At 39.6% G+C, this 24,950-nt stretch overlaps 1 protein-coding gene across 24 annotated transcripts in view; it reads left to right on the top strand.

Moving 5' to 3' along the window:
• Nucleotides 1-24,950, top strand: part of ADGRL3 (adhesion G protein-coupled receptor L3) — a 2,053,745-nt gene that overhangs the window by 1,161,419 nt on the left and 867,376 nt on the right. For 23 of the 24 annotated variants that reach the window (XM_075603418.1, XM_075603394.1, XM_075603400.1 and 20 more), the window contains 2 exons: nt 11,173-11,187; nt 14,661-15,461. In XM_075603418.1, coding sequence (XP_075459533.1) covers nt 11,173-11,187; nt 14,661-15,461 — 816 coding nt within the window. The remainder of the gene's footprint in view (nt 1-11,172; nt 11,188-14,660; nt 15,462-24,950) is intronic. The other variant, XM_075603438.1, reaches the window with a different exon arrangement.

The following is a 24,950-nucleotide window of genomic DNA, read 5'->3' as shown; positions in this document are numbered from 1 at the left end:
CTGGCGCGCGCCCGAGAGTGACGGGCGCGCGCCGAAGCAGCGGAAGAGTGCCCTCCGATCGGGGCGCTCTCCCTACCGCTGCCGGGTCCGCCGGGTCCCCCGGAACCCCCTGCCGCTGTCCCGCGATCGCGGGACACCAGGGCTCCCTCGGGGAGCCCCTGGACGCGCGTGCAGGGGGCGCACGCTCCCGATGACGCGTGACCGCGCGTCTATGACGTTCGGCACGCCGAGGGGCGGCCACTAGCAAGCCGGGAGATTTCCCGGCTTGCGGTACCGACCACACTCGGATAAAGTGTGTCGGTACTGTAGCTTCTAAACCTTGTGTGTGACGTATACATGTATAAAGTGACGCCACGTCTAAAGTAACCCAAATAAAGTGCTCCTCCCATGTGATAACTTCTAAAGAATTTAATACATTATTGCTATCCCGTAAAAAAGAAGGTAGTGCTGCCGTGAGTTGTGCTAAAAAATAATCTACATATTGTGATAAATTAACTGTAATGGAATTTATTCCACACGCAATGGGATGACCAGGGGGATCCTCAAGTGTCTTATGTATCTTGAGAATATGATATAAAAGGGGAACTCGTGGAAATGCCTTATAAATGTAGGAAAATTCCTTACCGGACAGTACCCCAGAATTCAACGCTTTACTAAGAAAATCTTTGATGATGGACTGGTATTTTAGGGTAGGATCCCCTACTAGGAGTTCATAGGAAACACCATCATTAAGAAGACGGTGCGCTTCTCTAATGTAGTCATCTCTATTTTGCAAGACCGTGCCACCACCTTTATCTGCTTGGCGTATAATAAGATCACTGTTGGAATTTAATTCCTTCAGTGCACGTCTTTCCTGGTGGCTCAAGTTATCTTGGACCTTACATAACCATTTATTTTGGCACATTAGTTGTAGATCTTTTTCAACCAGCTTGCCAAATAATTCCACATAGGGACCCTTTGACTCATAGGGATAGAAGAAACTATTAGGTTTATGGCATGTGAGAGATTGTTTTAGCATCATCATTCTCCAAATATAGACTTAGGGGTCGTCCCATTGTGTCTGGAATAGATTCCATTACAGCTAATTTATCACAATATGTAGATTATTTGTTAGCACCACTCACGGCAGTACTACCTTCTTTTTTACGGGATAGCACTGATGTATTAAATTCTTTAGAAGATATCACATGGGAGGAACACTTTATTTGGGTTACTTTAGATGTGGCGTCACTTTATACATGTATACGTCACACACAAGGTTTAGAAGCTATCACTTATTTCCTGGATATTGACACTTCCTTATCCACTGTACAACAACAATTTATTGTAGATAGTATTAATTTTATACTTCAACACAATTATTTTTCTTTTGAAGGGCACTTCTATCTCCAGACCACTGAGATGGCCATGGGGACCCATTTTGCTCCTAAATATGCTGGTCTTTTCTTGGGAAAATGGGAACTCGATGTCATTTGGAATAACAACGCCTTTAGACAGTATCTAAAGTATTATAGGCGATACATTGATGATATTTTAATCATTTGGTCTGGTACGCATGATGATTTGGATCTGTTCATTAGGTATTTGAATACCAATGATAGAAATCTTGTTCTCACTGGGGAGAATAGTAGTCAGGAAATTAATTTCTTGGATCTTAAAATGTTGATTCAAAATAACAATATCATCACCAAAACGTTTTTCAAATCAGTGGATGTAAATTCCTACTTGGACCGCAATAGCAATCACTCTAGGCTATGGCTAGATAATATTCCCTATGGCCAGATGCTGCGAGTCCGTAGGAATTGCTCACAGATTACTGATTTTGATACTCAGACACAAAGTCTTGCTACCAGATTCATTGATAAAGGATATGATGAAAAACGTATCAATAGATCTATTAGATAAGGTAGAGATACTTCAAGAAAAGACTTGCTAATTCCCAAAAAACAAAAGAACTAACCCAAAGAAAAATGTTTATAATGACACACCAATATTTATAACTGGGTTTTGTAAACAGGAAAACAAAGTGAGAGGAATCCTTAAAAAACATTGGGATATCCTTAAAATGGATCCCATTTTAGTTAATACATTACCATCTAATCCCAAAATAGCGTTCAGGAGAGCAAAGAATATTAAAAATTGCTTGGCGCCGAGCGTTTTGAAAAAAGCTAATGTTAATGTACCTCAGACTGGTAACTTTCTTGCTAAACCTATTGGGAACTACACATGTGGCAGATGTGTGATCTGTAAATATATGAGAAAGGATAAAGTGATCTGTGATAATAGAAGTGGTAAGACTTTTACTGTTAATCAGTTTATAAATTGTTTAACTACTTTTGTCATTTACGCAATAGATTGCCCATGTCAACTCTTATATGTTGGGAAAACAAGCAGAGCTCTTAAAGTGCGTATCGTCGAGCATATTAATGGGATCAAAAATGCACAATTGAATTTGGATAGGGGCAAAACTATTCATAATCTAGCCCAGCATTTTTTAACTCACCATGATGGGAAAATGGACAGTTTTCGCTTTCGAGGTATTAAGGTGATCCCCAGAGACCCTAGGAGAGGGGATAGGGATAATTTCCTTCTCCGTATGGAACAATATTGGATTTATACTTTGGGTAGTAAATCCCCTGGAGGACCTAGTGAACTTATAGAATTGGCTCCATTTTTGAAATAAGATCAAACAATATATGATCCTTAGCCAACTGTCCACTAACCTTTTAATGTTTTACATAATTTTTCACACTAGAGTGCCCCTCTACTTCTTTTTCTGTACTATGAATGAGGGGTACTATATGTGATTATGGAAAGTCTGTTTAACATTATGTGCACTTATTCCATCCTGAACAGTTAACATTTAACTGAATATCACAAAAGCTTAATATATGAGTTTTATGAAGTGCATCACGTTGTTTATTATTATTATTTTCTGTTTATAGTTATGATTTATTTAACATTAATAACTAAAATTTATGTTATTAGTATAATTTATTACGTTTGAGAAATTAGATTGTATTTTATTTATTATGCATTTTACTTTACATTTTTTATATATTATATTTTTTATATATTATATTCTATACAATTTCTATTTTCATCTTCATATATAATCCATGTTTAGGTACATTAGTATAAATAGGATGTATTATTGTGATGAATTGATATTATTGTTAATAATGCGTGGTTCTTTTGATATCAACAGGTTTCAAATAAGGGTCCTGCGAGTTTATCTCCGACCATGGTATAATTTATGCAAGTTGCGATGAGATGCATACATATATATATATATATATATATTTATTTTTCAAAGGTATTTCATCTCTTGCAAGTTTATATATATCCTTACATACATTTTTGTATATATATGAATTCAATGCATTGTTTTATATATTTCATTTTAATATTTCATTGGTAGAGTATAATTAATATTATTATTAATATACTTATTAAGTTTTTTGGGTCCTGCGAGCTCAGCTATGACCCCTGTGTTTTTTGATGCAAGCTGTGATGGGTTGGATATATTTGTATCCACCATCTCTTGCCATTATTATTACATTTATATATATTCCAAGGGTTCAATATTTTAGTTATCTAGCCCCCCTTTTCCTTTATGGATTGCACAAACAAATTCTCTTTGTTTCTAGTGTTTGACAAATTCTCTTTATGTTTTTAGTGTTTGTCTAATTGTATATAGTTTTTTCATTTGTTTTTAGTCTGTCAAATTGTCATGTTTAGTATACTGATTGGAGGGTTGTATCACCTGATTTTGGAGTGGTTGCTATTGGTTGATGCATCAATCTATAGAGGTATTTAACCATCACCATGCAACCACATGACCTTGCCCTGAAGAAGTGTCATCTGACACGAAACGCGTAGGTGGTGACGTCATATGCAGCGACGTTGCGTCCGTGATGATGGACTTCCGTGCTGCTGCCCCAGGACACCACGAGGACGCTACTAGGGGATTTTTTGAGATACAATGTCTGTTTTATACCAATCAGGCAACTGAGTGCTCTCTACCCTTTTATCAACTAGGGTGTTCCCTCATAGTACCTTGGGTGTTAGTACCCTGCCCTCTGTGGGTGTCACGGGCGTTATCTGATCTATTAGATCGCTTTGAATGTAGTGTCATAGACTCTCATTGCAATACAATTTATTGTGGCATTTTCTGTGTTTTTTACTATAAAGATTTGTGTATTAATCTCGGTTCTCTGGTTCTCTTTTTCACGCACTCCTATTTTTGTGTTTATATGTGCTGAGTATGCCCTGCTGATCACGGCAGACTAGGAGCTGCTGAGGAGACTGGAAAAGCTGAGGGAGAGCTATTGGAGGGACAGAGCGCTCAAATACCCCCCTTTACTCTTCTGTGTTGCTATCTGGAGTTTAGCATATTTTTTATGAAAATTATTACTTAAACATTTAATTATAAAGTGAATCAATATATATGTTGAGTTTTGCTTTGTTTATTGGATTTATGACTTGTTCACTGTAACAGGAACTTATCACTGTCGGAGAGAAACTGCCTCTAAATCCAGCAGTGTGCCTGTGTGCGATTAACCAGCAAATCAACCAGACTCAACCTGGCTGATTAGAACTTTTAGAAAAAACCTGGTCTGAGAAACAGGAAGGAGATTCCTTAGCTCACAAGGGAGCTGACATAAGTGTAGCTGGGTCTTCCCCTGTGACTTCTTACCTCCTGGCCGGTAGCGCTGCCGGGGGAATTATATGCGGCTGCAGCAGGAGCCAATCCGGTGTGGCAGGCAATCAGCGGCACGGCGGTGGTGGAGTAGGACTACATTTGGAGGCGCTGATAAGATTTCAGACTATGGGTGCCCTATTCAGCAGTCTAAAATTGCCTAAATCCAACCAGAACATCATGTTCTCTCCATCCAAGCAGTAATTCCGCGGCTGGGCCCAGGAGCTTAACGAGTCTCCTCACCACATAGTGGGAGACGTGCCATTTGACACCACCCCTCAAAAAGTCCTGAACAGACTAGAGCCCCGTCCTTGGTTTCGCCAGTGTCCGACTGATAGGTCAGAAGTGAGACCCCACTTTCTGCTGGCATATCCTCATCATGGCCACCCATCACGAGGTACATGAGGACGATTCTCCCAGGGCCTTACACTTCCCGGGTGCCCCGCCTCTGGCCTGCCTGGTCAACTTTCCCAAACTATCCCTACCAATGGCGACTTCCAGCCCCAAACGCTTAATTAAAGTGCCCTGTCAAATGAAGTATGATACGTTGCTTATGGGGTGCTCACTACTATATTCAGATCCCCTCCTACCCAGAGTGATCTTCAGTCCCGGGATGCCGCTGGAGGCACCTCTCAGAGCCGAGCCCCTGTGACCATCCTACACCCCCAGAGAGCATCAGACCAGTCTAGGACTCACCCCAATCCAAAGGCCAGAACTCATGAACCCCTGTCCCAAGGAACTCACATTGGGGGTGACCCTGCCACAACTGGTAGAAGCCCTAACACAGTCCTCTCAGTCATACCAGTACCACAAATTAAAGACTTTCTCAAGAACTCGGCCTACACCCTTGGAGAAGCCGAGTTCGAAGAATGGAAGGGCCATGCGATGCAAGTGCTCCCTGTGTGGTCCTGCTCAGACGCCATAAAGCGACAATGGGACATAGTGTCTGCGGCCTCCTGCCGCTGACATGATACAATTCTACAATGATTGTCACCCCAACGCTGACGCACAAGCGCTAATACAGGCTCTAACCAAGACCTATGGCGTTTCAGACGATGCCTTATCTCTATTAGCCTGGTTCCACGCGCTCATGCAAGTCGAGGGAGAAGACGTGTCGGAGTTCCTCTGCTGGATACAGTTAGCCCTATGGACTCTAGTGAAAAAGAAGATTGTCCCCGCGTCAGAGAGGTAGATTGTCTTCGAATCCAGCAACTTCTGCGGGGCACATTGCCTATGCACCCGGTTGTTATATGTTATCTGTTGCACCCTTTCTCCAGAATCTCCACTTTCTTTTGAAGACCTAATTTATAGAGTGCAAGGTGAAGAGATCACCTTGCGGGCCCCTCCTCACTAAGCCAGTATTATGCAGAATAACTCGCATAATTCACATATAATATAAATAACAGGAAAAAGTCTTCAAAATGTATGTGTGTTAACAATAACTAATGTATAATGTGTATATGCAAAATACTATCAAATTAACTGAGAACTATTTCAGATAGCCTTGTAACTCATCATTTTCATTTTTCTACTCTGCCAATAAATTTCTAATATTGCCATATCTACTTATTTGTTGCTTTGTTTTTTTAAATTGTATTGTTATTTATATACAATTGTGTTCGATTTGAATCTGATATGTGGCCTACTGGGTAATGTGTAAAGTGTTTTTAATTACTGACTAAAGTATTGTATTTTTTGTACTTTTGATTACTTCGTTTTATAAATAATTTACAATTTTGAGACTACCCTAGTGTTTTTACAAATTAAAATACATCTAGATTTCTAAAATACATCATCTGTACTTGAACTACTGTATGCAAATTGATTATTAATGCCAAATTAGCATTACCATTACATTATTTCCTAGCGTCAAAAAGAATGCAGCTTAGCGAATCTTGGATAAGAGTTACTTAGATCGTAATTATCTAATTTGCATTCAATTTTACATACCGGGAGTAAAAAATAGCACATCACATTTTACAGGAGTTCAACATAATTAACATATAATATTTACTTTACAAAATGTAATGTTACGTAGGTTGTGTTAATGGTGCTTTAAATATGGTAACACCCTTTCTGAGCAGGGGCACCCCTGAAGGTTTTTTTTTGTTTTAAATCTCAAGGTATCCCTTATCTTCAGACCACTTTCAACCCCTCCTCGCTCATACCCCCTACTCACAAATCCATCACACTCCCCTCCCCCCACAAAGCTACTTCACTTTCCTCTCACCTTCCCACACACCTTAAACATGTCACCTGCTCAGTGGATACATCCTGTGCTGTTTGAAGATTAAAAGGCTTCTCTCTCTCCTCTGTTGGGCTGAGGGAGGAGAGACAGATTGCAGCCTCTACGTCTCTGTTTAACTCAGGAGATTACCATTGAGCAGCCAGCTGTATTTTTATCGGGGGCCACAGCACCCTTTTCTGCGAGACACCCTGGTTTAGCAACACTGCTTTAATTAATCTGGCCCAGGAGCCCTGATTTGTCTTATTCTTCTTGTCTCTCATAATAGCTAGTTATCAATTACTATGGCCTACTTTTTAGAAATGTAGTTACCAAAGATTTCAGACCCATCACATGGTGTACTTGTCAACTAAAGAGAGTTTTTCTTAGTGTATCCTGTTAGAAATCATGCATGAGATGATGAAACCTCAGTGGCTGTATTTTTCACTCCCACTAAAAACCTGAGGTTTACTATATATAGTTAATAGACTGTGGGGCTTATTCAGAGAGGCACGTTAAGGTCAAATTCGGCAGGTTTGCGCCAAAAATGTCTGAATTGAAAGAGATAGTGGCGAGAATTTGGCTGGGCTATTCAAAAACGCAAGATTCAAGTAGCTCCGATGCGCATGAACGCGCCAATCGGAGCTACTAAATGGCGTATTTAGTGGAAATTTTGCCCGCCAACAAAAGTTGGCTGTATTATGGGCTAATACCACGCGGCTCAGAATGGCGAGTTTCACGCCAAGTGAAACTCGCCTAATTAGCCATTTCCTGCACACCGCGCTACCGGAGTTCCCTGCATACCACAACTATAAATTCCAATCCTGTGACGAATTTAAGCAGTACCTCTCTGCATAAGCCCCTGTATTCAATGACATGGCAGATTTCTTTAGTTATAAATTGTGAAAATGAAAAAAAGAATAAATATTTTAATGCTGCTTTGCATTTTCTTCTACTTCTTTACTGAAGCGTTTGCTGTCTGTTTTTATGGAAAGATTATGTTACACACACCCTGTAGAATTACTATGTGACCTTAAGAATAAATAAATTTATTATGTCTGTCTTATCATACCTCTCACTTAGGCTGCACTTATAGTGACGGCGACGCGCCGTCGCCTGAAAACAAAAGCATTGCCACCGTCGGGTGCGCTTATAGTAAGCGTGATGCGACGGAGCAACGCGAATTCTTGAAGCCGATAAAATTAGATTTTTCAGAGGCTGTCGCCACATGTGACAGCCTCTGAACCAATCAATGGCCAGGTCGCCAGCGACTTTGCCAAAAGTTAAATTATAACTTTCAGGGGGTGGCGATGGCGACGAGTGTGACCAATATATATACCAATAATGCACAAAGACCTGCTTTACATATTATTTACGTATACAGTAATGTTTATTTTATTACTCAGTTGTGTACTGTATCAGACCACATTTGCTCAGATCATAGAAAATGATCAAATGTCACATCTGTTGTACCTTTAAATAATTGAAATGTGTACTTTTTAATCAGAAATTAGACTCCCTTCTTACATTAACCCTTTGCTGCTGTGTAGCCTACGTCAGAACTTTCTTAGTGATAGTAATTATCTGGGTTTTTTTAATAAGAGGGAGATGTATCAATACAAAGAAAAATGTTTAATATTTTGCTCTGACTTGTGTCATTTAAGAAGCTTGGTAGTCACATGTCTTAAATCAGGCAAAGATTGCTAAGCAGAAAAGTTATTACTGGCTCAGTTCTGTAACAAATAATATGGAAAAAATGGTGCAACACAGGCACAGAATTCAATACATCCCTTCCCTAAATCACAACCTGAAGCATACACAGCAAAAAATGTAGCAAGTTACTTGATATATTGCCACAAATATCAGATGAAAATGGCTTTATTTCAACAGTTTTGCATCAACATTTTCTTGATATATCCTCCCCAGTGTTTTTTTTTTTTTAAGAATTGCAGGCCTGTATTCTAACATTTTAATGCCTTTTTCAAAAACTACTGTACGATGTTCTCTGTTATGTGACCAAGGAGGCGCGAGCTTCCCCCCCCCTCTCATAAAAACCCTCTACATAAAGACATACAAATAACAAGAGGACACATATATGGAGGTAAAAGGCCGCGGCTTATTTATTAACACAAATGGGGATAGCGTACCACCTGTCCGCGCCAGAATGCTCAGGGCTGGGCAACGCAAAGGGGGCACCCGGAAGTACGTCCCGGTGACCTGCCCCCTTGCTTCAAACCCCCCGATAACCAGCCCCGAGCCACTTCTGGGGAACAAGCACCTACCCCCCCCCCAACTGCCGCCGCGACAAAGCAATTGGTCCACTGACCCCTCCATCGTTATCTTTTCTTCATTGTCTCGAATATATACGCTTATTTATCTGCAAAATAAAGAAATGTTAACACGGAAACAAATTTTTTTTTTTTTTTTTAAACTCAAGTCAAAAGCGATGGGTGGGTGGGAAACCATTGAACGCCAAGGAACAAGTGACAGTTGCTTGTTCCTTGGCTCTATTTGAAAACTAACCGCCCCAACTGCCTTCCCTGATCGCGCACGCGACCAACAGCCTAGCTGGTGGGGGGGGCTGCACCCCCCGGTCAATAGCTGTAGCCACCCATGCGGGCTAGGCCAGCTCTATACAACTTTGCTTTGGGTCAATAATTTTATTAAAACACAGTTAGTGTAAAATGTACTGTAAATTATGTTAATGTTTTTATAATGTATATACATCCTTACAATGGTGGGGACAAATATTCAAGCAATAAGTTACAAAAATATAGTTTATCTTCAGATAAATATTTAAGTGCAAGATTTTGTACCTTCAAAGTTCTCTGATCAGAGCATAAACTATAATTCATTTATAATGAACCGAGAATTACACCCACATGTAAATGAAGATTTACCTTAACAAGTTAAACAATGTGTCCCTAAACTACACAGCATCATAATTTTGAGGGTTAGGGGCTATTTCAGATTCCTTTAAGCAAAATTGGTATAATACTGGTGCCCTTGGATATATTTACTTGACACTATATACTGAATCATAGCCAAACTCTTTTGCTGCCATTCAGTTTATGTATCAAACACAAAGACTAACACTACTCTTTAAGCACACTGCTATAACATTGTATACAGTACAGTATGTCTTTTTCTATATAACCATTATATTTTTCTCCAAATAGGTTTTAACAATTTAAAGGTGCAATCACTTAGAATTTTGAGCATTCTAGAATATACATTCAAGTTAGTGAAACCTTTTTCTATTTTTCTTTTAATATAAAGAAATTGCAAAAACTTTTGACAACTCTATCGCATATGACACCTCAGAAATCTAGTAGATGTATTGGTTCGGTCTGGAAAAACTGTACATTTATTTATGTGTTGTGATATATAAATAAATAAAAGGTTTGTCAACAAATTACTTCAACAATATACTGTATATATAAGACATGTAAATGTGCTCACAGGTGATCTTTTTATTTGCTATATGCAATACAGTGGAGGTTTCTTGTTGCCTTTTTCACCTAACATAACTTAAAACGTGATGGTAAACCAGTCTTGAAAATGCAAAGCCAGCAGTACAACAACTTCTCACTGATTATATGCATTAAGGTTGAAACATGTCTGTGAATGGTTTCTCTGGCTTTGCATCTGATTCCCATGCTGTGCTTTAAAGCTGTGTTAACAGTGAACATTAGCTTATATGGGCTCCATGTAACAATGGTTTTTCGGACAAAACGTGACACATTGTGCTCTCATTTGCATGTTTCCCAGAATCCCTTACTGCAGTGGAAGCACTGTATGCTGGGGATAATGGTGAAAGGCAGGGTTGCAGACCTGCCTAAGACATGTGAATGTGCTCACAAGTGATCGTTTTATTTGATATATATATATATATATATATATATATAGGATATATATATATATATAATATCTAGATATATACATTTTAAGTTATGGTGCGTGCAAAAGGCGCCAAAAAACCTCCACCGTTATCATATGCTGTCTAAGACATGTGAATGTGCTCACAAGTGATAAATAAATAAATATATATATATATATATATATATATATTTGATTTTCTTTACAGAATATTCTTCCGATTCAGCATGCATAAAGATTTTTCTTTTGTTTTAAGTGTCGTGGTTACTAACGTAAAATCAGTATATAACAAAATGCCCTTGTCAATACAGTATTATTAATCTATTCTGTTTTCTCTTTCTCTCTTTACTTTTGTCTCCTACAATAGAAGTGGAACAAAGAGGTAATTTAACGTAATTTAATTCATATACTGTTTGTAATATAATGTAGGTTAAGTAATTTAACATTTATTTAAAATACATTTTTCATTATTTTCATGTATTTCTTAACCCTTTTAATTTGAAACTTATGAGGTTAAATGTTAGTCTTTGGGCCTCTGCTGCTCAGCATCAATCTATACATCATTTAGATTTTTCATTACTGTATGTCTGTGTGCATCCATGTACTGTAGTTTGCATAAATGCTTTAATGTATTTTGAATACTTATATTTTCATATATTTACACATAATTTATTTTTAGTATGTTTTACCTTTAAACCTTTCAGTGTATTTCAGGTTAGAGTTGTTAGTGGAGATTTTCTGTCACTTTTGCAACATTGTACTCATTGAAAAATTGCAGCATTGTGTAACAAAAAGTCTGCAACATTATGAGATCAAAACTGAAATAACATTTGATGACATACTTTGAGTTTTTTTCAAATACATTTCACATTGTTTGTTGTCATTTTTTGTAGCATATACTGTATTCCAATGCTTGATGCATATTTACCAAAAATCATGCATATGCTTATGAGTCAATTTAGACTGCATTAAACTAAATAAATACAAATATCCTCCTATAATTAAGAAAGAGTAGCAAAATATGATTGTTAACAGTCTCTGAGAAATATAATTTTTATCCTCAGTCTATTATATATACTGTACATTACTGTAGCATAATTTCACTATAAGTTTTGTATAGCATTCACTATAATTGTTACATTTGTATGGTGAATAAAAAGATTAGACTTTTAGTTTCTACCATCCTTTTTAGTAGTACAGTAGAAATTACCAAATTAAAGTGCTCCTAAAATCCTCTGTATCCGTATTGCGGCATACAGTACCAAATTAAGTTTATCCTATGTTTTCAAATCTTGTATACACATGATAAAAGTAACAATATAAACACTCAGCTGTTGCGAAAGCACAGAATACTGTAACAAAAATATTGTTCATTAGAAAATACAAATACAATTTGTACAGTGCATTTACAGTAAGTATACAACAGACGACAGAGAAGCCCAATGCTACATCCAACATGACAGAAATACACAGTAAAATATGTATATATTCTCTTGAAAAGGGGTCATTTAGTTTAACCCTTTGGCCAAAGCATTTTAAGCTTGCGAGCCACGACAAGGCAGACACCCGTTCGCAAGTCCTAACACTACCAGATAAAATACTAATATACCTCTATTAGGATTAAAATTCAGTAAGGGACATACATTACTTAGTTTATTTTCATTGTAATGCTTCCACATCTCCTAATACCTACGACACATGTTTCCTAAGTCAGTTCATACATCAGATATATACTGCATAACAAACTGGTATTAGGAAATCTATTTTATGTGGTGAAAATGCTGCAATTTTTCATACAAAAATTTCAATATTACGGCCATTATTTAAATTATGATGTATTATTTTCTCAGTTCATTTACAGTCCTTTAACATTTTTTCTGGTTGCAATGGAATTTTGACTAGACCATTCTGTGGGATATACAGTACTTCTCAAATATCTAGTGCTTCTACTGGCTATTTATTTAAAAGCTATTTAGGGCTTTCATGCTAATGCCTCTATTAAATATGTTGCCAAGATGTCTTCCCAATACTGGAGAATAATTGAGCTTTTTTTCAGTTGTACAGAGCTAAACTGTCGCTCAGCACAGTCAAGACATATTCTCAGTATATCAAAAAAGGGGCCTTAGTTAATTGAACCATAGGCCTCAGCAGTCGTAAGTAATTATTATATTTGGAGCTGGAATACCAGCTGTACAGTATGCAGTTATTCAGCATTTAGAATCTTTTGAAACATTTCTAAAGCTTACTAAACCATCCTAGTAAACTATAATACAATGTAATTGTCTGGTCACTGTACAATTACATGCATTTGATTCAATTGAGAGCTGCTAGAAAATATATCATTGCTAAAATGTGCTTGTGCTTATGGAAACAACTAAATATCTTTATTGAGGAGTTTGTACAGTAAGGTTTTTAATAATATCATTAAGTTAATTTATTTTATTTTTCTCCTTCCATATTTAAACTGCTGTTTTATGACAAAGGATGAAGCTATATTATCAAATATAGCTTTTAAAATATTTAAAAGATGTTTAGAATAAAAAATGCATTGCATTAAGTTTAGAGAACTGTTTTTGTTGGTTAAAGTGGACCGTGGAGATTACTTTTCATTTGTCGGTATGGATCTGCCACAGTATAAATATTACAATGAATTGATTAATCCCCTAATATTAAAATACAAACTCTTGATACATTTGCTTTTGGACAATACTACAGCTACATTATTGGAAAATGTATCCTAACTGATAGACAATTGAGCTATGTTGACTTAAAAAAATAATCTTCTGAAGTCTTAACAGCAAAACATAAAACCTACTGAAGTTTGAATGTTGCTGGGACCCACTAACCCGGTATGTGGTGTATCACAGCCCAATTCAACATTAACGGAACTTCAAGTAAAGTCAATGGCAGTGAAAGCCGGATTGTGGCTTAGTGAATCCAAGCCTTTGTATGCTTTTACTTCCTGAACATCTGTAGATAAGCCACATTCTACAGTAATTTTTAATAAGACATTTTAACAGATTACATTTTATACCTTGGTTGCTTTCCAATGACTATGATATATTTTTGTATATTCAGATGTAGCCATAGACATGACATTGTTCCTTGGGATAACTCAACATATGGTACTGTATCCCAGTATACAGTAACTAAGAATATAATTTAAAACATTGTAGATTCAGTGTCACAGTAGGAACAACATATTGTGATACAGTATGTCCTGCCAGATCACAATAGTAAGAATGATGAAGCTGGCTACATTTGTATATATTTCCTTTCTGCACTCTTGAATGTTACTGATGCATCACTCACTTTTATTGTTGGCACTGCATGTTTTCTCTGCTCTTTCATATCTCTGTTTCTAACAGTCTTCTGGAAGCTTGTCTACTGCTGACACATTTTCTTTAATTATCTACGAATTCATTTCTGGGATATTTTCTTCTGCTTCTTGTCTTTCATTGCTCTTCAACTTTAAGAAAGTATTAGTTTAAAGAGTTAATTTGTTTATTTATTGCTGCAGATATAGTAGAAATTCGCAATATCCTATATATTAGTGTGGTACGTTATTATTATTTTTTTTAAGATTATAGTATAAAAAATGAAGAACATAGGTAAATAAAAATATACTAAAACATAAAATGAATGGCTCAGAAGTCAGTGAAAACGACAAATACGGCAAATAATCAAATTAATAAAATCAAAGTATCCCACTACCTGCAGTGGGAAAGAGAATGTTTATGCCTTTTTGTTCCAATCTAGCTTTATATCTAAATATTCTGTTTTTAAAGAAAAATATTTACATTTCAGTACTGACTAATTCTGATTAATGCTATGCATATATTTGTTTTCTAACAGTTTTTCTTTGTCCGGGACTGCTAAAAGGAGTTTATCAAAGTGAACATTTATTTGAGTCTGATCACCAGTCTGGTGCTTGGTGCAAAGATCCCCTACAGGCTTCTGATAAAATATACTATATGCCCTGGACACCATACAGAACTGATACTTTAACAGAATACTCTTCCAAAGATGACTTCATTGCTGGACGACCAACTACAACATATAAGCTCCCTCATAGGGTAGATGGCACAGGATTTGTTGTCTATGATGGAGCTTTATTTTTTAACAAAGAACGTACCAGGAACATTGTTAAGTTTGACCTTAGAACAAGAATAAAAAGTGGAGAGGCCATCATTGCCAGTGCCAATTATCATGATACATCTCCTTATAGGTGGGGTGGAAAATCAGATATTGATCTTGCAGTGGATGAGAATGGATTGTGGGTCGTCTATGCAACAGAACAAAATAATGGTAAAATAGTGATTAGCCAACTGAATCCTTACACTTTGAGAATTGAAGGAACCTGGGACACAGCCTATGACAAAAGATCAGCATCTAACGCATTCATGATTTGCGGAATATTGTATGTGGTAAAATCTGTATATGAAGATGATGACAATGAAGCAACTGGAAATAAGATTGACTACATTTACAATACTGACCAAAGTAGGGATGGTTATGTAGACATACCCTTCCCAAATTCTTATCAGTACATTGCAGCTGTGGATTATAATCCTCGGGACAACCTGCTCTATGTTTGGAACAATTATCATGTGGTGAAGTATTCTTTGGATTTTGGAACACTGGACAGCAAATCAGGTATGTTCTTTTACAACTACTTTGAAATATATTGTGTGTTGCTACTGTCATTATAAGAATGCCATTATTTTAAATGTACATATCCATATAATATTTGTAATATTTTTAATATGGAGAACAGTTTGTACATTGCCTTTTATTTGTGTTTGCTGGTGAATTATCTTTTCTTGCAATGTACCTGATAACTAATGGAAAAAATAACTTAAGGCTTAATCTTAAATATGACATCCCTCTGAGCATAAAAGTATTTCAATATGTTCAAGTTAATAAATCTTGGTGATTAATATCTTCTTTTTTAAAGAAGGCAACTAAACATTTTTACATAATTGTTCAGTATTGGGTTGCTATATGTTAATCAGAAACTTTAGCAATGTTTCATTATATATATATATATATATATATAGTCAGGTATGGAGATTAGCACTCACGGTTTTGTTGCAGGAGGCAGATGTTTGTCCCATAGAGAGTATGTAGACATATGGAGACCAGGGGATCCTGATAGCCAAAAAGAGACAGCACACTGCAGGTATGGTAACAAAAAAGTGTATTCAGTAACACAAGGCCGCCAACGTTTCGGTCCTCCCAACGGGACCTTCCTCAGGGCAGTGCAACTACAGACTAACACAAGCACCCATATATACCCCTTAACACATACTAAAAAACACCTGAAAACAATCATGAACTCCAAATTGTAATCCCAGATACAACCCACATTTCTAAACAGCCAATCCAACATACTGATACTGGTACGCACCAATGAGAGAACCTGATCTATGCATATGTGTACCTAGTCACATGATCAAACCTTGATAACAACATAATGACATCACAGTGCATCCTGTTTACGTAACCATGACTACTTGAAACATCTAATGATATTCAAATGCGCATAAATGGTTAAAATACATATAAAATGCATAGCCTGAACAGCAACTCGCCATCAATGCTTGGAGATACATACTGTGGATGTTACAAAGCGTGCCCGTAAATGGATACGTTAATGCAAATGGTCCTGCAAAGCATGCACATTGTCCAGGGAGCAGTGGTCAGGGTGTAACGGGCAGTCAATCATAAATCGCATAATGGCAGCGCGTCCGTTGGGTCTAAACACTTCCCCAACCTGTTGTGCATGGAGAGCGGGTGATTCTCATACAATGCGCGCCGTGGAGCGTAACCGCGCATGCGCAGTGTGCTGCTGACAACCTGAACGCGTCCCTGACTACTGCAACAGAGGGTATGCGTGTATCTGTGCTAATGCGCATGCGCAACGCTGCGCAAATAGCGCAAGCAGTATTAAAGAGCATGAGGCTGTTGCTCAAACTGCGTAATGGCCAGAACTGAAACAGAAACATGGGCACAATAAAGATGGCAGTAGCATACTAAGCACGAATAGTGGCAATGTCTGTAACAAAGTAATCAAAGGTTAAACATTTGAAATGCATGGGTGAACCTGAAATCAGGCCCACAATAAAACCAAAATCATAAAGTTAATGTCTATAACATAGATAACTGTATTCCAGAAGGAACATGGTAATTCATGGCATATGTATAGCCCTATCTTGTAGAGTGTTGGTGTAATTACCGTAATCAATTTATTAGACTCCCAGAAAAAAAACGTAATATATACATGTATGTCTACTACAAAGTGGCATGGCTAAAGCCTGTAGTACCAACCAGCCCATCCAGATGTACAGATGGTTAAAGTGCTGATGTATCCACATGCAACCAATAGTGGACTGTGATTTGTATAAAAGATGGACACCGAGTGTGACTACACACCCAAAAGTGAATGAGTGAATAAAACATGCAAAAAAATGCATAAAAAATGCAAAAAAATGCAAAAAAAAGGGAGGGGGGGGGAAAGAAGGGGGGATGGAGAAAAATGCGTAACGGGTACAATGCGCAATGAGATAATGTAACAATAAAACAATCACTATACCCAAAAATATTCACACTACAGAATTTGTATATGATTTTTACAGAAAACAGCCTAATTTCAGATCTTCATTTAGTCCGTAAGGAGATATGGTCTTGAGCTCGTATATTAGTCTTGCCTCTTGTTGCAGAAGCAACTTGTTCCTGTCTCCCCCTCTGGGTGGTGGCAGAACCTGTAATATAGGCATACATCGCATTGTGGCTAGTGAGTGCCGTTGTTCTTTAAAATGTCTGGCAACCGGCAGATATTTAAGCTCACTCTGTTCATCCTTGCTGTTCAATGCTTTCCTGATCGTGGAGCGATGGATGGCTATTCTTTCCTTCAGCATCCGTGTAGTTTTCCCCACGTAGCGCAGCCCACAGGGGCACGTGATCATATACGACAAAACGAGACTCACAGTTTAGGAAATTCTTGATCTTAATCGGTACCCCACTATGCGGGTGGGTATAACTAGCTCCAGTTTGCATGAAACTGCAATTGGTGCAACCGTGGCATCTGTATGAACCTGGTTTTCTTTCGAGCCAGGTTTTAGAGTGTCCATACTTGTCCACTGGGTCCGCTTGTGTCAACATATCTCCTAAATTGCGTCCTCGCTTGTAGCAGAACAGTGGTGGATCTTTACAGAGTTTGCCAATCTTGTTGTCATTCGCTAGGATATGCCAGTTCTTGTGTATACTGCGCTTGATGCGGTTGGACGCCGTACAGTAAGTGCTGATGAAATGGCAACGTTGTTCCGTAGGTTTATTCGTGCTCGGTCGCAGCAGAGATTGCCTGTCGATGCTCCTTACTTTGATCAGGGCTTCGCTGATATCCTTGCGGTCATAACCCCTGTCCTGGAAGCGTGCCGCCATGGCCAAGAGAGCTGGTTCTAATTCATCCGGATTAGACGTTATTCTTTTTACTCTAAGTAACTGTGAGAAGGGGAGACCCCTCTTGAGCGGTGCTGGGTGGTGGCTAGTGGCATACAGTAGCGTGTTCCTGTCTGTATCCTTGTGATAAAGCCTAGTGGCCAGGCCTTCACCCGACTTGTACACGATGGTATCCAGGAAGGAAATCTGTGAATGACTGAACTGTGCTGTGAATCTGATGGTAGATGGAATATGATTCAAGTGTTCTATAAATTCTAACAATGCAGTCTCTGAACCATCCCATATAAGGAAGACGTCGTCTATATATCTTAGATATTTTTTGATGCATACCGCGTGTGGGGCATCATGTAGGATGTGTGTGTGTTCATATACATCCATGAAAAGGTTTGCATATGCCGGGGCCATATTGGACCCCATCGCGGTCCCACTTAATTGCAAATAGACGCTTCTTTCGAACCGGAAATAGTTTTTGTTAAGAATGATTTCCATGAGTAGCATAAGGAATTCCACCGGTGGACCTGCATGTGCTGCAAAGGTCCCGAACTTTGATCTGACCGCTTCAAGCCCCTCTTGGTGGGGGATATTGGTATAAAGGCTACTCACGTCAAGGGTGACCAGAATGTAATCCTTATTTTCCAGTCTGATGTCGCCAAGCTGTAAAATAAAATCAGTTGTATCCTTGACATAGGAGCTCATACTCATGACCATGGGCTGGAGGAAAAAATCAATAAACTGAGATAATGGGTGGCATAGCGATCCTCTTGCAGAAATAATAGGTCTTCCTGGTGGTTTTGTGGCCGATTTGTGTATTTTAGGCAAGGTGTATAGGATGGGCATTTGTGGAAAGGGTTGTGTCAGGAATCTGCCCGTTTCCTCAGAAATCCAGTTGTTTACAACCCCCATCTGTATGATCGAATCCACCTCCTTTTTATACTCCACCGTAGGATCCGTTGGTAAGCATCTATATGTGGATGAAACGGAAAGTTGATTCTCTATTTCCTTTTTATACTCCACATATTTGAGTAACACAATGCCACCCCCTTTGTCCGCTGCGCGGATAATGATCTCTTTGTTGTTTTTCAATGCGTCAATCGCTGATTTTTCTTCTCTCGTGATATTATGATAGCTTACTCTCTTGGTCTTATTTTGTGTGACAGTTTCTTTATCCAGAACATTCATAAAGGCTGCTATACTGTGGTTGTTAGTTTGTGGATCAAAATTGCTGCTGCATTTAAAGGTGTTGGCCTTGACAGAGGTGCTTGGTAGGGGCTGCTTGATAAAGAAGTCTTTAAGTCTCAATTGTCTATTAAATTTGTACATTTCGACTTCCCAGTTAAAACTGTGTTGAATTTGAATGGGTACAAAACTGAGGCCTTTGTGGAGGACGCTTAGCTGCGCCGCGGTCAGGGTAACGTCAGTCAGATTATATATTACCGTGGTGGCCTGCGACTGCGAGGTCCTCTGCCTCTCCTGTTTTCGCGCTCTGGATACCGCCGATTTTCTCCCACCCCTCCTGGTGGGTCCCTTCCGTCTGCTTCTGAAAACGGGGGTTTGGCGTGTCTGGCCTCTGTGGGACCTAAAAAATCACTTCCAGAGCCCTCAGTATTATCAGAGAATATATATATATATATAATCAAAAAGTAAATAGATGATACCGTTCTGTGGCTAACGAAATGCTTTTATTTGTGCGAGCTTTCGAGATACACTGATCTCTTCTTCCGGCGATGTTACAATGAATGAAGCAAAAGGTATACTTAAAAACAGTGTCTCTTGGAATGTTATCTGTGCTGTTCCTTCCCCCGGTGTGGATGTGTTTTATAGCTAGAGGTGTTAAATGGTTACTGAAAGCAAGTGAAGAAAGAGTGTGTATGTGTATCAGTGTGAATAAAAATTAATGGAGAGCCCACAGTGTATACAGTGCTTTACACAAGGTGTGTGTGGAGTGGGAGTGGATATAAATGGTGTGGGTGGGTGTGGAAATGTGAGAGTTTGTAGCACAACTAAAAGTGTGTGTGGATACTTAGTGGTCCCTATTGGTGTATAGGGATGGAAAAACAAGGAGTATTAGTATGTGTGAGAGACAGCTGTGTGTGCATACATATAGCACAGTATGTACAGACATGGCCTTCAGCGCTTATGGGACGAGAGTTTACTACTGTCAGTAATGACTCATAAAATTTCGATCTCTGTTTAGGCCACTGCTAAGTGTCCCGAACAGTTGCATACATTTGTATTCATGCAACCGTCTCTCTTTCGGGGTTTTCAGATTACCTTTGAGTATGGCAACCCTCAGATCGTTCATCTTATGGCCAGAGTCAGAGAAATGTTCGCCAACAGGACTGTCTCTTGTACCGCGTGTGATGCTGTGGCGATGCAGGTTCATTCTCTTGTTTAGCCCCTGCCCTGTCTCACCTATGTAGTAGCAGCCCCCTGGGCATTTCATGCACATGATGAGGTACACGACATTGCTGGAAGAACAGGTGAACCTTCCTCTGATTTTGTATTCCTGATTCCTGTGTGGTATTTGTATTGTGTCTGCTGTGTAGAGCATTGCACAGGTTTTGCATCTTGGGTCCTGGCATGGTTTTGTCCCGCATTCAGTTGTACTGCTGAATACTTTACTCCTCACCATAATATTCTTGAGATTATGGGGTTGTCTGTATGATAATAAGGGTGCTTCAGGGAAGACCTGTTGCAGTCTTGTATCTTCCTGGAGGATGGGTTGTAGTTTCCTGGTGATCTTGCGTAGGGCTCCTAGGTGTGGGTTATATGGGACCACCAAAGGTACACTGGCGACACACTTTATTCGAGCTTGGCTAGTCCCACGAATTCGGATATACCCGGGTGTATTGAGGTTTGTGACTGTTTTCTGCCCGAGTACATTGAGTTATTTTCCAAGCAGGGATTGAAGCATTTTATTCCCGCTGGCTGCAATACTGCACAGTATATATATATAAACTGCATTACAATTCATGAATTTATGCCATCTGGTAGACACGCGAAGCATTGCAGCCTATTAAATCCTAATCATTATCATTTAACAGATCAGCCGCCCATCAGCCAGGCATGAACCCAGGCTGGGAAGGCAAATGCAACGGGGCTTGTCAGAGGTTAGGAGTGGCGCATTCCAGGTATCTGCCAGGTACATACCGGGTATTTGCTCGAATAAAGTGTGTCGGTGCAGTACCCTGTCGCTTGTCTCCTTCTGTTTGTATTTAAGGAGATCACTTCTTGGTATTCTGGTGGCTTTGTGAATATGCTGGTCTACAATTCTGTGATTATAACCACGGTTTATAAAGTCTGATCTCAAGGCTTTAATCCGCTGGTCTCTGTCTGCTGTGTCGGAGCATATCCGGTTGTATCATATGGCTTGACTGTAGATGGTTGCATGTTTGGTGTGTGTCGGGTGGAAGCTGTTGTCCCTCAAATAGCTGGCTCTGTCTGTAGGTTTGCGGTATACAGAGGTCTGTAGTTGGTTGTTCTTTATAGAAATGGTGGTGTCTAGGAAATGTACTTCATCCGGGGAATGGGTGGGTTTGAGGTTGATGGTCAGGTGGAAAGTATTGAAGTTGTCATAGAACTGTAGGAGGTCCTGTTCGCCAGAGGTCCAAATCAGGAGGATGTCATCGATGTAGCGAAGGTATGTAAGGGGTTTCAAGTGACAGGTGGACAGAAAGTCACTTTCCAGTTTTGCGCAGAACAGATTGGCATACTGTGGCGCCATCCGAGTACCCATAGCGGTCCCGGTTGTCTGAAGGTATGTGTCATTTCCAAATGTGAAGTAGTTATGGGTCAGAATAAATTAGATACATTTAGTCACTGTCTCTGTGAGTGGCTCCTGCGGTCCCAGAAAGTATCTGCAGGCTGAAATCCCATCCTCGTGGGGGATGTTGGTATAAAGTGACTCTACATCCATGGTTGCTAGTAGTGTTCCTGTTGGGAGGGGGCCAATTGCATTCAGTTTATTTAGCAGGTCGGTGGTATCCTGGATATAGCTGGGTGTGTTCCTAACAAGTGGTTTTAGAATGTCCTCCACCCAGCCAGAAATATTCTCGGTAAGTGTGCCAGATCCAGAGATAATAGGGCGCCCAGGGTTGCCCTCTTTGTGAATTTTAGGGAGCATGTAGAATGTGCCAGGTTTTGGGTTAGCTGGTATCAGGTCCAGAATTTGTTCTCTTGTGCGGATCGGGAGTGTTTTAATGATCCTGTTGAGTTCTCGCATGTATTTTTTAGTTGGATCCTCCTGCAGTTGGGTGTAATACTTTGAATCAGAGAGTTGCCTGTGTGCTTCCCGCAGGTAGTCTGTGGTGTTCATGGTGTTCATTATGACCACTGCTCCTCCCTTGTCTGCAGGTTTGATTGTTATGTTGTGGTAGGCCTTTAGCGATTCTATGGCTCTCCTCTCCATCAGTGTCAGATTATATGTTTGTTTCCTTACTTTGTCCAGGATGGTGGTTTTGGCGCTGTGTCTGAAGCTTTCAATGTACCGGTCCAATGTGGGGTTGTGCCCAGTTTGTGGGATCCAGTTTGATTTTTGCTTCTCCCTGCTCATGTGCAGCGGCTCTCCTTCTGCAGTGTTGGCATAATCTTGGTTGTGTCTGTTGTGGAAGAACTCCTTAAGACGCAGCCTTCTGAAGAATTCTTCCAGGTCACTGCACAGCTCAATCTTGTCCATAGGCTTGGTAGGGCAGAATGTGAGACCCTTTGATAATACTGAGGACTCTGCTTGATTAGGTGTGTAATCTGAGAGGTTAACAGTGCAGTCCTGTTCTTGGTGACTGTCAATGTTTGTATTATTAGTGGTTGTGCTGGCTGCTGCAGAGTATCTCATTCTTAGCCTCAGTCTGTGCAGTTTCTTTTCCTTATTGCTAATAAGACCCTTCAGGAGTTTTTCATGGAATGTTTGGAGTCCTCTCCATGTGTCTATGTGTATTTCTCCTGTCTCCAGGATGCTGTCTATTGTCGCCTTTGTCTTTCTCCTGTTGCTGTAACAGATGCTGATCAGATGGTTCCTTAATCTTTCTGAGTTCCTGGTGCACAGTTGTTGGGAGAATTTTGTGTTGTATGTGGTGGCAAGTGGGTTTTTGAGGACGAGTCCTTTTGGGATCAGATGCTCCTTCTTGCATTTGCTGAGGAAGATGATATCGCTGTCTAGTTGTGCCTGTTTTTTCAGTAAATCCTTTAGCTTCATTTGAGTGCGGTACAGTGTGGTATCTTCCATATTTTCATGTAGAGGTATCAGTACCGTGTTAGCCGAGCTTCAATAATCAAAAAGAAAATAGATGATACCGTTCTGTGGCTAACGAAATGCTTTTATTTGTGCGAGCTTTCGAGATACACCGATCTCTTCTTCCGGCGATGTTACAATGAATGAAGCAAAAGGTATACTTAAAAACAGTGTCTCTTGGAATGTTATCTGTGCTGTTCCTTCCCCCGGTGTGGATGTGTTTTATGGCTAGAGGTATTAAATGGTTACTGAAAGCAAGTGAAGAAAGAGTGTGTATGTGTATCAGTGTGAATAAAAATGAATGGAGAGCCCACAGTGTATACAGTGCTTTACACAAGGTGTGTGTGGAGTGGGAGTGGATATAAATGGTGTGGGTGGGTGTGGAAATGTGAGAGTTTGTAGCACAACTAAAAGTGTGTGTGGATACTTAGTGGTCCCTATTGGTGTATAGGGATGGAAAAACAAGGAGTATTAGTATGTGTGAGAGACAGCTGTGTGTGCATACATATAGCACAGTATGTACAGACATGGCCTTCAGCGCTTATGGGACGAGAGTTTACTACTGTCAGTAATGACTCATAAAATTTCGATCTCTGTTTAGGCCACTGCTAAGTGTCCCGAACAGTTGCATAAATTTGTATTCATACAACCGTCTCTCTTTCGGGGTTTTCAGATTACCTTTGAGTATGGCAACCCTCAGATCGTTCATCTTAGGGCCAGAGTCAGAGAAATGTTCGCCAACAGGACTGTCTCTATATATATATATATATATATATATATAGAGAGAGAGAGAGAGAGAGAGAGAGAGAGAGAGAGAGAGAGAGAGAGAGAGAGACAGACAGACAGACAGACAGACAGCAGCAGGCACTTCAAAGGCTTCAAGGTAACAGGTTCAATAGAAATCAACAGTAAATCAGGTGTCCCACCAGGAGACAAAAACAGCACTCAAGATATAATGCAAAAAATGTATTGAAAACAAAAAACAGGCACAAATAAATCCAATGTTTCGGTCCTGTATAGGACCTTCCTCAGGGGCGTGCTGGAGAACACTGCCCAAGGAAAATATATATACCCATCACCCACCTGTGTGCATAATCAAAACCAGCTGTTTATAATTAAAAACGAGAGTGTTGTAGGCGCATGGGAGCCCCGTCATCTCTACGCATTAGCCCGGCCTCACCGCTCCTCTGTTTACACCCTGCTGTCAAATGCCAAACACATCGCGCATGCGCATCTACGGGTGGACCAAGTGGGCACACCAGTCATTCTACGGCGTCCCCCTTTGCCATGGCGATGCAACCAAAGGGTCTGTAACCATGGGAGTGAAGGCAGAAGCAGACTGCGGCAGGAGCAGGAGCGCTGAACCGTGTGCATGTGATGACGTCACCTCACCAACCGCTACAAGTCCTGAAGCCAACATGAAAGTGCAATATTAAAAACACGTGGGAGGTTAAAAA

The sequence above is a fragment of the Ascaphus truei genome, chromosome 1 (genome assembly GCF_040206685.1).
Source record: "Ascaphus truei isolate aAscTru1 chromosome 1, aAscTru1.hap1, whole genome shotgun sequence".
Classification (NCBI taxonomy): domain Eukaryota; kingdom Metazoa; phylum Chordata; class Amphibia; order Anura; family Ascaphidae; genus Ascaphus; species Ascaphus truei.
This window is presented reverse-complemented; position numbering and strand designations above follow the sequence as displayed.